General features: G+C 29.9%; 1 protein-coding gene across 4 annotated transcripts in view; it reads right to left on the bottom strand.

Annotated features, from left to right (window-relative positions):
- Positions 1–17,248, bottom strand: part of rasal2 (RAS protein activator like 2) — an 87,534-nt gene that overhangs the window by 55,269 nt on the left and 15,017 nt on the right. For all 4 annotated transcript variants that reach the window (XM_029453177.1, XM_029453174.1, XM_029453175.1 and 1 more), the window contains exons 2-3: positions 10,041–10,168; positions 3,169–3,295 (exon numbers count right to left, since the gene is read on the bottom strand). In XM_029453177.1, coding sequence (XP_029309037.1) covers positions 3,169–3,295; positions 10,041–10,168 — 255 coding nt within the window. The remainder of the gene's footprint in view (positions 1–3,168; positions 3,296–10,040; positions 10,169–17,248) is intronic.

Raw genomic sequence — 17,248 nt, 5'->3', positions numbered from 1 at the left:
AACTCAGTATAAATATTGTGTTAAACTCAGTATGAATATAGTATTAAAACCAGTATAAATATAGTATTAAAACCAGTATAAATATAGTATTAAACTCAGTATAAATATAGTATTAAAACCAGTATAAATATAGTATTAAACTCAGTATGAATATAGTATTAAAACCAGTATAAATATAGTATTAAACTCAGTATAAATATAGTGTTAAACTCAGTATGAATATAGTATTAAAACCAGTATAAATATAGTATTAAAACCAGTATAAATATAGTATTAAACTCAGTATGAATATAGTATTAAAACCAGTATAAATATAGTATTAAACTCAGTATAAATATAGTATTAAACTCAGTATAAATATAGTATTAAACTCAGTATGAATATAGTATTAAGACCAGTATAAATATAGTATTAAAACCAGTATAAATATAGTATTAAAACCAGTATAAATATAGTATTAAACTCAGTATAAATATAGTGTTAAACTCAGTATGAATATAGTATTAAAACCAGTATAAATATAGTATTAAAACCAGTATAAATATAGTATTAAAACCAGTATAAATATAGTAATAAACTCAGTATAAATATAGTATTAAACTCAGTATAAATATAGTATTAAAACCAGTATGAATATAGTATTAAAACCAGTATAAATATAGTATTAAAACCAGTATAAATATAGTATTAAAACCAGTATAAATATAGTATTAAAACCAGTATTAATATAGTATTAAAACCAGTATAAATATAGTATTAAAACCAGTATATAGTATTAAAACCAGTATAAATATAGTTATAAAACCAGTATATAGTATTAAAACCAGTATAAATATAGTATTAAAACCAGTATATAGTATTAAAACCAGTATAAATATAGTATTAAAACCAGTATATAGTATTAAAACCAGTATAAATATAGTATTAAAACCAGTATAAATATAGTATTAAAACCAGTATTAATATAGTATTAAAACCAGTATATAGTATTAAAACCAGTATAAATATAGTATTAAAACCAGTATAAATATAGTATTAAAACCAGTATTAATATAGTATTAAAACCAGTATATAGTATTAAAACCAGTATAAATATAGTATTAAAACCAGGATATAGTATTAAAACCAGTATAAATATAGTATTAAAACCAGTATATAGTATTAAAACCAGTATAAATATAGTATTAAAACCAGTATATAGTATTAAAACCAGTATAAATATAGTATTAAAACCAGTATATAGTATTAAAACCAGTATAAATATAGTATTAAAACCAGTATATAGTATTAAAACCAGTATTAATATAGTATTAAAACCAGTATATAGTATTAAAACCAGTATAAATATAGTATTAAAACCAGTATAAATATAGTATTAAAACCAGTATTAATATAGTATTAAAACCAGTATATAGTATTAAAACCAGTATAAATATAGTATTAAAACCAGGATATAGTATTAAAACCAGTATAAATATAGTATTAAAACCAGTATATAGTATTAAAACCAGTATAAATATAGTATTAAAACCAGTATATAGTATTAAAACCAGTATAAATATAGTATTAAAACCAGTATATAGTATTAAAACCAGTATAAATATAGTATTAAAACCAGTATAAATATAGTATTAAAACCAGTATAAATATAGTATTAAAACCAGTATTAATATAGTATTAAAACCAGTATAAATATAGTTATAAAACCAGGATATAGTATTAAAACCAGTGTGAATATAGTATTAAAACCAGTATAAATATAGTTATAAAACCAGGATATAGTATTAAAACCAGTATATAGTATTAAAACCAGTATAAATATAGTATTACACTCAGTAATGAACCAGGTTTACGTCCTGAATTAATCCCAGTACAAACTGGTTGTTTCAGGCCTGTCTGTGTGGGCAGACACATTAACATATAAATAACCTCCTCCCCCCTGTGCTGGGGGGTAGGGGGGATTAAGGAGGTCAGGGAATGAATGAGTTTGTCTGTGGATGAATGTGCAGGACGAGGAGGGAAGGATACTTCTGTCCGTCCACTAACTGATCAATAAACTGATCAAAGTATTTAAACTTGTTTCCCGTCCAGTCACTCAAACCAGTTCTGGACCCCTGCAGCTCTGGGTGGGAATCCCCTCAGCCGAGGCGTCCCACAGGGTCAGCAGGGTCAGTCCAGCTCCTTCAGACGGACGGACGGACACTGGACGCTTTGTCCTCTAGACATTCCCCGGTCACAGAGACGTTCCCACACACAGCAGGAAAATTACAGGCTGCACCCAAACGCCTCATTATAAAGAGAAAAACATCCACCTAAAACTTCAACACTGAAACGTGTCTGACTGGATCATGAACTCTAAATACTGACGGGACCAAACTGAGGAGCAGACACGGTGTATAACGACGGCATATAAGAGCCATCACAGAGAAAACTTTACGAAAGATTACAACTCACAAATCTACGAGAAAAAACGTGAAATCATATAAAATCCCTCTTTTCAAGTTGGACGGTGTGCGACTCGTCTCTCTCCTCCTCACCCGTCTCATCAAATAGATGTGCAAAACAAAACATGAATATTCTCCGAGTTTAAAGTCGTAACTTTAGGAGAAACAGACAAGGATATTCTTTGATATTGAAGTGATGAATTCACAAGAGATTAAAGTGGTAAATTACTTCCTATTTTGTTATTGTTGTTGTGTGTGCAATACAAATATTTCCTCCCTAAAAATCAATGAATAATCGCGATAATCCTTTTATCGCAGAAACGTAATCAGTGTTGAAGTATTCGGCCCGCTACACGGTGGAGGTGTGGAGTGTGAAAGACGTGTCTGTGTACCAGGCAGCGAGGCTCTGATGAAAGACACTATCCAGTTGCATTATGGGAAATGTAGGATCCAGTGTTTTTGGAGTTTGACCCACACTACAGACTAAAAGTACCCCTTTAAGCAACAAGGCAGAAATATGTTAAATAAAGTGGCTGAACATAAATCCCTGATCTGACGTCCTTCCTGCCTCCAGGATATTCCACGCAGTGAAACTAAATCCAGTTATTGTAATCCTCGACTGTGCATTTGTAGGATTTAGAATTTAACTTGCACACAAATACACACAACCAAAAAAACCTCCTCCACAGTCTGAATATCACACACACTAACACACACTTCTTACCTAGCATGGCGGCGGCGCCCTCTACTGGGAACTCTGGGAACTGTCCCTCCGAGGGGACGCTGACAGTCCTGCGGAGACTTCGACCCTTTGAAGAGTCTGTGGGACTCTCCTGAGCCTCACCTGCAGCCTGGGGGGGTCATTTATTAAATGAAACTTTCTTTAATGAAAGTTGAGTACATTCTGATCTTCTGCTGCGTTATGAAGCTCTGCTTTCTGTCCTCAGAGTCAAAACTAAACACGGAGAAGATGTTCAGTGTTTAATCTCATATCTGCATCAAACTCCCAGAAAACTGCAACTCTCACTTCTTTTAAATCAAGACTTTTCAGTTTGCCGTTGCCTTTTATTAAATCAAATAATTATTCATATTTTACACAGCACTGTAACTTTTATTCTTGTGTTTTATTCTTTAGCTTGTTTTTATTTCTATTCTCTTCACTCTTTAATGACATTTGTATTTAAATGTCATTTTATAATGTATTTCTTTTGCACTATGTCGAAATGCTTTTAATGTTGTTTATAAAGCTCTTTGAATAAACTTGTTGTTGAAATGTGCTGTATAAATAAAGTTTCCTTGCCTAATGAATAAAACTGGTCAGTGTGTTCCTCCCTTTGTGCGTTTTTCAGCGCAGTGAAATTTTTTTTGAGCCTAAACTCCAACAAATCTGCACTGAAGAGATAAAAACATGTTGGAGTCTAACTCTACTAATATTATAATACTGAAAATATAATTAGAATACTGATAATATAATTATAATACTGATAATATAATTATAATACTGATAATATTATTATAATACTGATATTATTATTATAATACTGATATTATTATTATAATACTGATAATATTATAATACTGATAATATAATTATAATACTGATAATATTATTATAATACTGATAATATATTATAATAGTGATAATATATTATAATACTGATAATATTATTATAATACTGATAATATATTATAATATTGATAATATTATTATAATACTAATAATATAAATATAATACTGATAATATTATTATAATACTGATAATATATTATAATACTGATAATATAATTATAATACTGATAATATTATTATAATACTGATAATATAATTATAATACTGATAAATATTATTATAACACTGATAATATATTATAATAGTGATAATATTATTATAACACTGATAATATATTATAATAGTGATAATATTATTATAATACTGATAATATATTATAATACTGATAATATTATTATAATACTGATAATATATTATAATACTGATAATATTATTATAATACTGATAATATATTATAATATTGATAATATTATTATAATACTGATAATATTATTATAACACTGATAATATATTATAATAAGTGATAATATTATTATAATACTGATAATATATTATAATACTGATAATATATTATAATACTGATAATATTATTATAATACTGATAATATATTATAATATTGATAATATTATTATAATACTGATAATATAAATATAATACTGATAATATTATTCATAATACTGATAATATTTATAATACTGATAATATAATTATAATACTGATAATATTATTATAATACTGATAATATATTATAATAGTGATAATATTATTATAATACTGATAATATATTATAATACTGATAATATTATTATAATACTGATAATATTATTATAATACTGATAAGATAAATATAATACTGATAATATAAATAATACTGATAATATTATTATAATACTGATAATATATATAATACTGATAATATTATTATAATATTGATAATATATTATAATACTGATAATATTATTATAACACTGATAATATTATTATAATACTGATAATATTATTATAATATTGATATATTATTATAACACTGATAATATTATTATAATACTGATAATATATTATAATACTGATAATATTATTATAATACTGATATTATTATTATAATACTGATAATATATTATGATAGTGATAATATATTATAATACTGATAATATTATTATAACACTGATAATATTATTATAATACTGATAATATAAATATAATACTGATAATATTATTATAATACTGATAATATTATTATAATACTGATATTATTATTATAATACTGATATTATTATTATAATACTGATAATATATTATAATACTGATAATATTATTATAATACTGATATTATTATTATTATAATACTGATAATATATTATAATAGTGATAATATATTATAATACTGATAATATTATTATAACACTGATAATATTATTATAATACTGATAATATAAATATAATACTGATAATATTATTATAATACTGATAATATTATTATAATACTGATAATATTATGATAATACGGATAATATATTATAATACTGATAATATATTATAATACTGATATTATTATTATAATACTGATAATATTATAATACTGATAATATAATTATAATACTGATAATATATTATAATAGTGATAATATATTATAACACTGATAATATATTATAATAGTGATAATATTATTATAATACTGATAATATATTATAATACTGATAATATAAATATAATACTGATAATATATTATAATACTGATAATATATTATAATACTGATAATATTATTATAATACTGATAATATATTATAATACTGATAATATTATTATAATACTGATAATATATTATAATACTGATAATATATTATAATACTGATAATATTATTATAACACTGATAATATATTATAATACTGATAATATTATTATAACACTGATAATATAAATATAATACTGATAATATTATTATAATACTGATAATGTAAATATAATACTGATAATATTATTATTATTATAATACTGATAATATAAATATAATACTGATAATATTATTATTATAATACTGATATTATTTATTATAATACTGATATTATAATACTGATAATATTATTATTATAATACTGATAACATTATTATTATAATACTGATATTATAATACTGATATTATTATTATAATACTGATAATATTATTATTATTATAATACTGATAATAATATTATTATTATTATAATACTGATAATATTATTATTATTATAATACTGATATTATAATACTGATATTATTATTATTATAATACTGATATTATTATTATTATTATTATAATACTGATATTATTATTATTATAATACTGATATTATTATAATACTGATATTATTATTATAATACTGATACTATAACACTGATATTATTATTATAATACTGATATTATTATTATAATACTGATAATATATTATAATACTGATAATATTATTATAATACTGATATTATTATTATTATAATACTGATAATATATTATAATAGTGATAATATATTATAATACTGATAATATTATTATAACACTGATAATATTATTATAATACTGATAATATAATATAATACTGATAATATTATTATAATACTGATAATATTATTATAATACTGATAATATTATGATAATACGGATAATATATTATAATACTGATAATATATTATAATACTGATATTATTATTATTATAATACTGATAATATTATAATACTGATAATATAATTATAATACTGATAATATATTATAATAGTGATAATATTATTATAACACTGATAATATATTATAATACTGATAATATTATTATAATACTGATATTATTATTATAATACTGATATTATTATTATAATACTGATAATATATTATAATACTGATAATATTATTATAATACTGATATTATTATTATTATAATACTGATAATATATTATAATAGTGATAATATATTATAATACTGATAATATTATTATAACACTGATAATATTATTATAATACTGATAATATAAATATAATACTGATAATATTATATAATACTGATATATTATTATAATACTGATAATATTATGATAATACGGATAATATATTATAATACTGATAATATATTATAATACTGATATTATTATTATAATACTGATAATATTATAATACTGATAATATAATTATAATACTGATAATATATTATAATAGTGATAATATATTATAACACTGATAATATATTATAATAGTGATAATATTATTATAATACTGATAATATATTATAATACTGATAATATTATTATAATACTGATAATATAAATATAATACTGATAATATATTATAATACTGATAATATATTATAATACTGATAATATTATTATAATACTGATAATATATTATAATACTGATAATATTATTATAATACTGATAATATATTATAATACTGATAATATATTATAATACTGATAATATATTATAACACTGATAATATATTATAATACTGATAATATTATTATAACACTGATAATATAAATATAATACTGATAATATTATTATAATACTGATAATGTAAATATAATACTGATAATATTATTATTATAATACTGATAATATAAATATAATACTGATATATTATTATTATAATACTGATATTATTATTATTATAATACTGATATTATAATACTGATAATATTATTATTATAATACTGATAACATTATTATTATAATACTGATATTATAATACTGATATTATTATTATAATACTGATAATATTATTATTATTATAATACTGATAATAATATTATTATTATTATAATACTGATAATATTATTATTATTATAATACTGATATTATAATACTGATATTATTATTATTATAATACTGATATTATTATTATTATTATTATAATACTGATATTATTATTATTATAATACTGATATTATTATAATACTGATATTATTATTATAATACTGATACTATAACACTGATATTATTATTATTATTATTATTATTATTATTATAATACTGATATTATTATTATAATACTGATAATATTATAATAATACTGATAATATTATTATAATACTGATATTATTATTATTGTTATTATTATAATACTGATATTATTATAATACTGATATTATTATTATTATTATTATCTAATCTGATCTTATTATAATACTGATATTCTTATATTTAATACTGAAATCTTCTTTCTTATTATTATAATACTGATATTATTATTATTATAATACTGATATTATTATAATACTGATATTATTATAATACTGATAATATTATTAGAATACTGATATTATTATTATTATTATTATTATAATACTGATATTATTATAATACTGATATTATTATTATTATTATTATAATACTGATATTATTATAATACTGATATTATTATTATAATACTGATAATATTATTATTATAATACTGATATATTATAATACTGTAATAGCTGTATTATAATAGTGATAATATATTATATAGTATAATATATATAATAGCTGGTATATTATTATCATACTGATATATTATTATAATACTGATATTATTATTATAATACTGATATTATTATAATACTGATATTATTATTATTATTATTATAATACTGATATTATTATAATACTGATATTATTATTATTATTATTATTATTATTATTATTATTATTATAATACTGATATTATTATAATACTGATATTATTATTATAATACTGATAATATTATTATTATAATACTGATATTATTATTATTATTATTATTATAATATTGATATTATTATTATTATAATACTGATATTATTATAATACTGATAATATTATTATAATAGTGATAATATATTATAATAGTGATAATATATTATAATAGTGATAATATTATTATAATACTGATATTATTATTATAATACTGATATTATTATTATAATACTGATATTATTATAATACTGATAATATTATAATACTGATAATATTATTATAATACTGATAATATTATTATAACAACAATAATATATTATAATACTGACATTATTGTAATAATAATATTATTATAACACTGATATTATTATAATACTGATAATATAATTCTAATAATGATATTATTATTAGAACACTGATAATACTATTATATATAATATTAGTGCAGCCTCATCTGTATCTGTGCACAAACACTTTAAACACAAAGACACATGCAGAACAATAAGAAGCTGCGCAGTATTTTGTTTGTTTTACACACACTGGTGGTAAAACAAGAAGATATAAAAACAGAAACAGAAAGTTTCACATTGTTCAGGATAAAAAGCATAAAAGTACCAAAATATTGTATTATTATATTATAGTACACTTTACTATGTTATACACATACTATACATATTTATATATTTAATATACTATATAAGATATTACTACCTTTCCCCTCTATATTTACCATATTATGTTAATGCATTACTGATGTTTGCATCATATTTATATTACATCTCCATGTTAAGACAAACATGAAGTACTAATACTATATTAATCTGGTGTTAACATAGACCTTTTGTATAGTTTCTATTAAATTTGATTCTAATCTTTTAATCCTGCACAATTATATTTATATTATTATTTTCTAGTACAATGCTACACACATTCTTTTTATCCTGTGCAATTATCATGGATCATATCTAAATAAGTGTTCATGTTATTTTATTTGTATTTTTTATCCTTTGCTTTTTTGACTTTTGAGCTGCTGTAACATTTCCCAGATCAATAAAGTTCTCACTTTATCTTAGTTAAGTTTTATATATACTGGTTTTTATTGTTTATTGATTTATTTCACTTTCTCTATTTATTTGAACATATTTCCGTCTTCGTGCTGCTGCAACAACTTAATCTCCCCTCTGGGGGCATCTCATCTCATCTGAAAGCTACTCAGACTAATACTTGATATTATACTTGTTTTAATCCCTTCACATACTGCTGATGTTGTTTCCTTGAAAGTGGAGGAAGAACATGGAAACATGTGTGTATGTTTGGACGTGTAGAAATAAAGATATAATCCGACCTCGTCGTCCTTGTTGAGCAGGATGAGCTGGCTGTCTGTCAGGATGCAGAACTTCCTCTCCCAGGCTCCACTGTCGGTGTACGGACTCTGACCGCAGGAGAACCGGTGCGCCGGAGGACCTTTAACATCTGAGAGCAGACACAGCATGGTTAGAAAACACACACACACACACACAGACACACACACACACACACAGACTTTAACCCTACCAGTCCCAGTTTAAGTGAGGCCATGTGGCTTTCGGGGGAGTCCTATTCTTTTTTGAAGGTATTGTACACATGCCACACATCCAGTACACGACGTGCAAACATATACCATCAATACATTTCAGTTCCTGGAGAATATTTACCCTGAAACGCTCTCTGCAGAGAAACAATAACAAATGCAGGTGGCCAGAGCTGGAGAAGAAGAGGAAGAAGGAGGAGAAGGAGAAGAAGAAGAAGAAGAAGGAGAAGGAGAAGAAGAAGAAGAAGGAGGAGACGAAGAAGAAGGAGAAGAAGATGAAGGAGGAGAAGAAGGAAAAGAAGGAGAAGACGAAGAAGGAGAAGACGAAGAAGACGACGAAGGAGAAGGAGAAGAAGAAGAGGGAGAAGAAGAAGGAGAAGAAGGAGGATAAGTATTAGGCAAGAAGGATAATAAGAAAGGAGGAGTGAGAAGTGAAAAGAAGGAGAAGACGAAGAAGATGAAGGAGAAGAATTCCGGAGGAAACTCCTCAGCCTTCTCAGAATCAGAAGATCAGACGAAGAAGAAGCTAAGGCAGAAGAAGTCTCCTGAGCTAAGCAGGAGAAGAAGAAGAAGACTAATAAGAAGGAGTAGAAAGATGAAGAGAAGTGAGAAGGAATCCGCCGAACCATCATAAAGAAGAAGAAGCAGGAGAAGATCAGCAGAAGAGAGAAGAAGATCTCAATCTTTCTCTTCGAATAAGAAGCAATTCTCCTAATTCTTAGCCCGACTACTACTTAGCCTCATCATTATCCGTCTACCGGAGCCTCCTACTCCTCCTAGGTCGACCTTCTAAGAAGCCTCTCCTCCACGGCTCCGAAAGGAAGAAGAGAGAAGACCCTTTCGAAGGCTCCGCCTCCTGCTCACTTCGAAGGCCCCGCCGCCCGCCTACTCCTCCTCCTCCGGCTCCCCGCCGCCTCTTCCTCCGATACGAAGAAGAGAACAAAAGACAAAAACGGGAGCCTCCGTCGCCTCCTCCTCCCGCCTCCGTGCTCCTCCGCTGCCTCCTGCTCCGACTCCTCCTCTCCTTCTCCTCCGTCCTTCTCCTCCTCTCCGTCAGAAGAAGCTCCGGCCCGGCGCGACAGCCGAAGCCTTGCGCCGGTCTACCAAAAGAAGAGGATCCTTCTCCTCCGGAGCAGACTGCTTCTCCTCCTCCTCCATCTCCTCCTCCCTCTACTTCTCCCTCTCCTCCTCCTCCGCCTTCTCCGCCGCCTCCTCCTTCTCCTCCTCCTTCTCCTCCTCGCCCTCCTCCTCCTCTCCTCTCCTTCCCTCCTCCTTCTCCTCCTCCGTCCTCCTCCTGCCTCCTCCTCCTCCGTCCGCCGAAGAAGAAGAAGAAGAAGAAGAAGAAGAAGAAGAAGAAGGAGAAGAAGAAGGGAGCCTCACTAGATGGCTTTCAGCTTGTGGGGCTCAAAGACTCAACAACAAAGTCTCTTTGCAGAAATCATGATGCAGTTACTGAAGATAATCCACAGAGCGGGTTGTGAGCAGTTTCATGGAGGAAGTATTTTCTCTCTACTGGATCTGCAGGTTCAGTCTGCAGATCTCACACTCAACCTGCAGAGGGCGCTGTGGCACTAAACCTCCACCTGATGTTCACCTGGGGGGAGAGGAGGAGGAGGAAGGACAAGGACGAAGAGTAGGAGAAAGAGGAAGAGGAGAAAGAGGAGATGGACGAGGAGGAAATAGGATTAAAAATGTAAATGGTGTCAGGAGGAATCAGCCGAGGTGTCTGATCTCAGCTTGTACTCGAGTAAATGTACTGGTCGACCAACTCAGGCAAATGTGGAGGTTTAAAAGAGCAGGCAGTGTGTGTGTGTGTGTGTGTGTGTGTGTGTGTGTGTGTGTGTGTGTGTGTGTGTGTGTGTGTGTGTGTGTGTGTGTGTGTGTGTGTGTGTGTGTGTGTGTGTGTGTGTGTGCGTGTGTGCGTGTGCCAGTGAATCAGTGTTTCGTTAACAAAAGCTACGTCTGTTTGTGTGCTTCTTCTCAAGAAAACAGACGGTGCCTTCACTGTGCTGGATCATTCAGCGTTTGTTTGGCTGGACGCACGCACGCTTTCATTTTTTCACAGTTTTTTTCACAAGTTTTTCATTTATTCACAAAAAACAAACTATGAAAAGTCATTAAAAATAACTTCACATAATAAATAGTTAGCTTCCATCTACTACGACATAAATCCACAAATTACAACAACTTTCTTTAACATCTAACTTTTGATTTTTGATGATTGTTTTGTTCAAACATGTGCTCATATTTTCTTTTTAGATTGTCTGGTTGGACAAATATGTCTCCTCTCACTTCAGAGCTTATTCTTTGTTTAACTATTAGCGGCTGCAGTAACTTTCAGGTCTCTAGTTTCACGACTTTATTAAAAGCAAACCATGAGAAAACCAAAATCAAACCAGAATGAACAGCCACCAAATAAAATACGATTTTAAATCTTTAAATAGACAAAGTTTTCAGTGGTTTGTATTAGTGCACTCATCGTGCATCATGCATGGATCTTTGTCTTTTAGAAAATATCCACAATTACCTTAAAGTGTAAACATTATTTCAACTTCGCTGTAACCTGTTGTGGTTGAGAGGAAAAGGGACGTTTTAAACAGCTGTGACCACTTCTACATTTTTAAAAAACTGTTGTTCCTGAAACTAAATTGCGTCAAAGTGAGAACAAAATAAAGAAATCTCCAACTCTCATCCACGAGGAGGAAACTGAAGTGGAAACGAGGAGCAACGTCATAACAAAAACAGTTCATGTCATAACTTAGGACGTCCATGAGGTTGCAAGATACAAATACTCAGTCGCTGTTCTGGAGCTTTTTCCAATGTTTCACATCTCAGATTACACTGCATCTGGTGAGGAGGATCTGTGATCGAAAGCTCCAGACCAGCTACTAAAGGGATCATGTAATGTAGAGGACTTTTCAATCTCAAAATTTGATTTATTTTACAACTTCTCGACTTTCTTTTCCTCATCAGGTGTAAACATCCCAGACTAAAGTGCTAATAAATCTCTCGTGATAAAAGAAAAGCCGATATGAAGTCATAAGTGCGCACTGTTAAAGGGTCACTGCGGTATGGACCAGTGACTAATGACAACAAGTTGGTCCAGTATTGAGAGAGAGCGCTGCAGCGTTATCTGTCATCAGTGTACGTCCACTAAAAGTGTTTCTGCACTGTCAGCTCAGACTGTTATTATAAGTGTCTGACTACATTATGAAAACAAGCCTACAGAGAATAAAACTTATTTCTTGATCGGGTCTGTAAGTCTCGCTCGGACAAGTCTCGTTCTGAAATCTCTCATCACAAAAAGCCACTCGCAAGTCCTTAACGGTGGTCATTTAAATGTACTTTATTACAGACAACAGTTTTGAATGTATCTTTGGTTAGAAGCCTGAAATAATGTGTGTTTAACACCAGCTGAAGACATTTCAACGTTTTGTTCTACGTTATAAAACATGTCAGTAACTCCCCGACTCGTGAGTCTCTGCAGCTTCTACGTGTCGGTCACTAACGAGCGGCTAAATGAGACTAAACGTCATCAAGCTAACATTAGCCGCCGTTAGCTTAGCGGTGGTGATGTGACATCATGTGACCTGCTGTAGCTCCTTTGTAGCCGAACGTTAGCTTCTTACTTCTGGAGATTGAATTTGAGCTTCATATGTGGAGATCATCCTGCTGAACAACACGTGTAAATACCAGAAACGTTTGTTTGCCACAGAGAATATCTTCTGCAATAAACGGTTGGCTTTTTGTGGAGGGAAGCAGTGATGCTAACTTCAGGGTTGTCCTACAGTCCCTGCAGGACTCTATTCCAGATACACTTCACATTGCAATAATGTAAAAATGAGTTCTTAATCATTGAAATACTTTAGAAATAAAGTTTGGGTGGATGTGACGTCGGACCTAGCATGAACGAGTGACGTTAGCATTCGCTAAACGCAGTTGGATTCAGACTCCTGAGTTGTTGATTAAAGCCGAATGAGTGTAAATTAGAGGAAGACTAGTCGATACTTCTAGCAAAATGAAAAGACGTTGCTGCGCTAGCTACATCAATGTGGGATTTACCGTCAGAGGAACAACAAAGGCGAGGTGGCTCTTTCATTGTTGGTATTTGGGAAGTTTTAATTTGGTACACAAGATAACATGTCTGTAATCTCCAACTCTCACTCATGTTTCCACCATTATCTTCCACCAACAAGTCACATGACACACTGACAAACAGAGCGCATCAAGTGAAAGGCTCCTTTCCATATTGTTGTCCGACACTTAGAATAAACATCTGAGCCTGCCAGTGGCAGAAACGAACTTTCAGCTGCAGCGCTCTCTCTCAATACTGGACCCATTTCAGAAAGTGTTGTTTCCACTAGAAACAAAAACATGGGGAAATAGGGTCTAGGTTGAAAAATACCGAAGTTACCCTTTAAAGCCAAAATGATAACAAACGTCTGGGTGATGGGAAGCCACAGCAGCTCCATTCAGACAGAGGAAAGCTGAAGGTAAAGAATTGTCGAGCCTCATGAAGCAGCTGAGGAGCTACATGTTCAGCAGCCTATTTCTGGCTGCATACTAAATCATCCACGTCAAAGCTCGGGCGCAGAAACCCCTGAGAGATCTGAGGGGAGTCACACCTGCTACTGTTCAGAGCTGCCGAGTGAAAGAGCAGCGGAAAACACGAAGTAAAAGGAGAGCACTAATTGGACGGTTTTTCTGTTCTGTATCCGAGGCTGCGTGAAGGGGACGCGAGCTCGTGCCGATTAGGCCTCCGAGCCGACAGATGCAGAGAGACGGCGGGCGGCTGCTGCCGTTACATAACACACCGTACCTGCCTGAACCTCGTCCTGCCTCAGGCCAACGTCACGCAAACCTCCAGCGAGCTCAGCATCGAGCTAAAAGCAACTTCAGATACACACAGTGAAAACAGCTAAGCACATTTACTGGAATACTCTGAGGGAAATATTGTACATTGCATATTCGTGATACTATAAACCTTTGTAGATCTCCATAGAATACACTTTTGCACATTACTGCCCAGCTCTTTTATTTTTATATATAGTTTATAGTTAAACATCTTTTAATATTTCTTTATTGTAATGCTTTCTTGTCTATGCAACAAAACACATTAATTCTTTGTGAAAACCTACGTTTTGTGATTGTACATCAGAATGTGTGAACACTGCCAGCTCCACAAGCATTTAGTGTGTGTGAAGAGAAACTCCACTCCGGCCAAACCTCCGTTGGGAATGTCTGAGAGCTGGGGAGAGTCAATCACCTGTCCCCACACACACACACACACACACACACACACACACACACACACACACACGACAGGTCAACGTAAGGCTGACTTCCTGTGCAGCAGTTTGTTTTTATAAGCGGAGCATTTTAAAACGTCAATATTGCATCATCTTCATTTGGTTGTGGGAAACCAAAATCATGATTAATATTGGAGTAATTGTGCAGCCCGAGGTCGAAGGTCGAAGGGAGCTTATCATCTCAGGGTAACTGAATATCTGGGTTCACGGGTAACCGGACAAAATAAAACATCTGAATATATAGTTTTATTGACGTTTCCATTTTCTATTAACATAAATCCATTTTTTTTGACTCTATCATTACCAGCGTGATATAATGATATCATTGAAATATAAGTAGAGCTGCAATGATTAGTCGAGCGATAGAAAAATTATCTCCAACTTTTCTAATAATCGATTACTCGCTAGAGTCATTTTTCGTGCAAAACTTGAAAAAAATAAAAATTCAGCATCTTAAATATAATGATTATAATAACTTTATTCGTGTAGCACTTATCCGGACAAGGTCACAAAGTGCTTCACAAAAAACATGAATAAAAAATTAAAAAGAGAAGTAACCATACAAATAGTTCCAAACACAAGAATTTCACAATTTGGGATAAAATAATCGCCGTATTTATCGATAATGAAAATAATCGCAGACCAACAAACAGAAAGCCGTCTTACTAAAGTGCCGAGTAGCCAAAAAACAACAACAAAACAAAAACATCTTTAAGGGTTAACAGTCACACAGTCACACACTCACACACACACACACACACAAACAGGCCAACAGAGGCTGCTTTGTCTGTCGACCTGTACACTCCCGTCTGCAGCAGGCGAGGTGTGGTCTCTATAGCAACCTGTAAATACACCAGTTTCCTCCAATCACAGCGCGGTGACATCACATCACTGCTTTATCAAGATGGGACCATTCAACAGGGAGGGGGGGGTAAACCACAGAGAGAACAGAGAGGGGTGTGTCGCTGAGACTGACCCAGGCTGCAGATCTCACACACACACACACACACACACACACACACACACACACACACACACACACACACACACACACACACACACACACACACACACACACACACACACACACACACACACACACACACACACACTGTAATGTGACCAGTTATATTGTTTTAGTGTCTCATTGTTAATCATTTTATTGTTACTGTATCTATTTTAATATCTTAGTGTATCTACTCCGTAGATTATTTTTCTGTTGTATTGATGCATTTCTTTAGATTTGTTCTGGAGCTTCTCAGAATATCACTGTCCGGCAGTGTCTCAGGCAGGAGGGGCTGTGAGCCGTGGGGTTAGGGTTCAAGTCACCGTGTGACACTGATAGAACACTGGGATAATATAATACAGAGGGTCATTATTTTGGAACTATAACACTTATGAATGCTTGATATCACTGTATAACATAGAAGTTAACATGTTGTCGACTGCTTAATGAAGACATAACATTACAACTGTGTTCAATTCTGTTATCAGGTATTAATCTGTTTATACGCGAGATGTACTGAGAGTATGTTTCTTTAAAATATAAAAACCTCCATGTGCTTAAAGCAATCATTATACATGTTATAAATCCTAAACAGGGAGGGTTAAAAGCAAGTGTTACCGTTACGCTAACTGCTGCAGGAAACTCCAGATCCTTTTTAAAAATCTGAA

This window comes from Cottoperca gobio, chromosome 17, assembly GCF_900634415.1.
Source record: "Cottoperca gobio chromosome 17, fCotGob3.1, whole genome shotgun sequence".
Lineage (NCBI taxonomy): Eukaryota > Metazoa > Chordata > Actinopteri > Perciformes > Bovichtidae > Cottoperca > Cottoperca gobio.
This window is presented reverse-complemented; position numbering and strand designations above follow the sequence as displayed.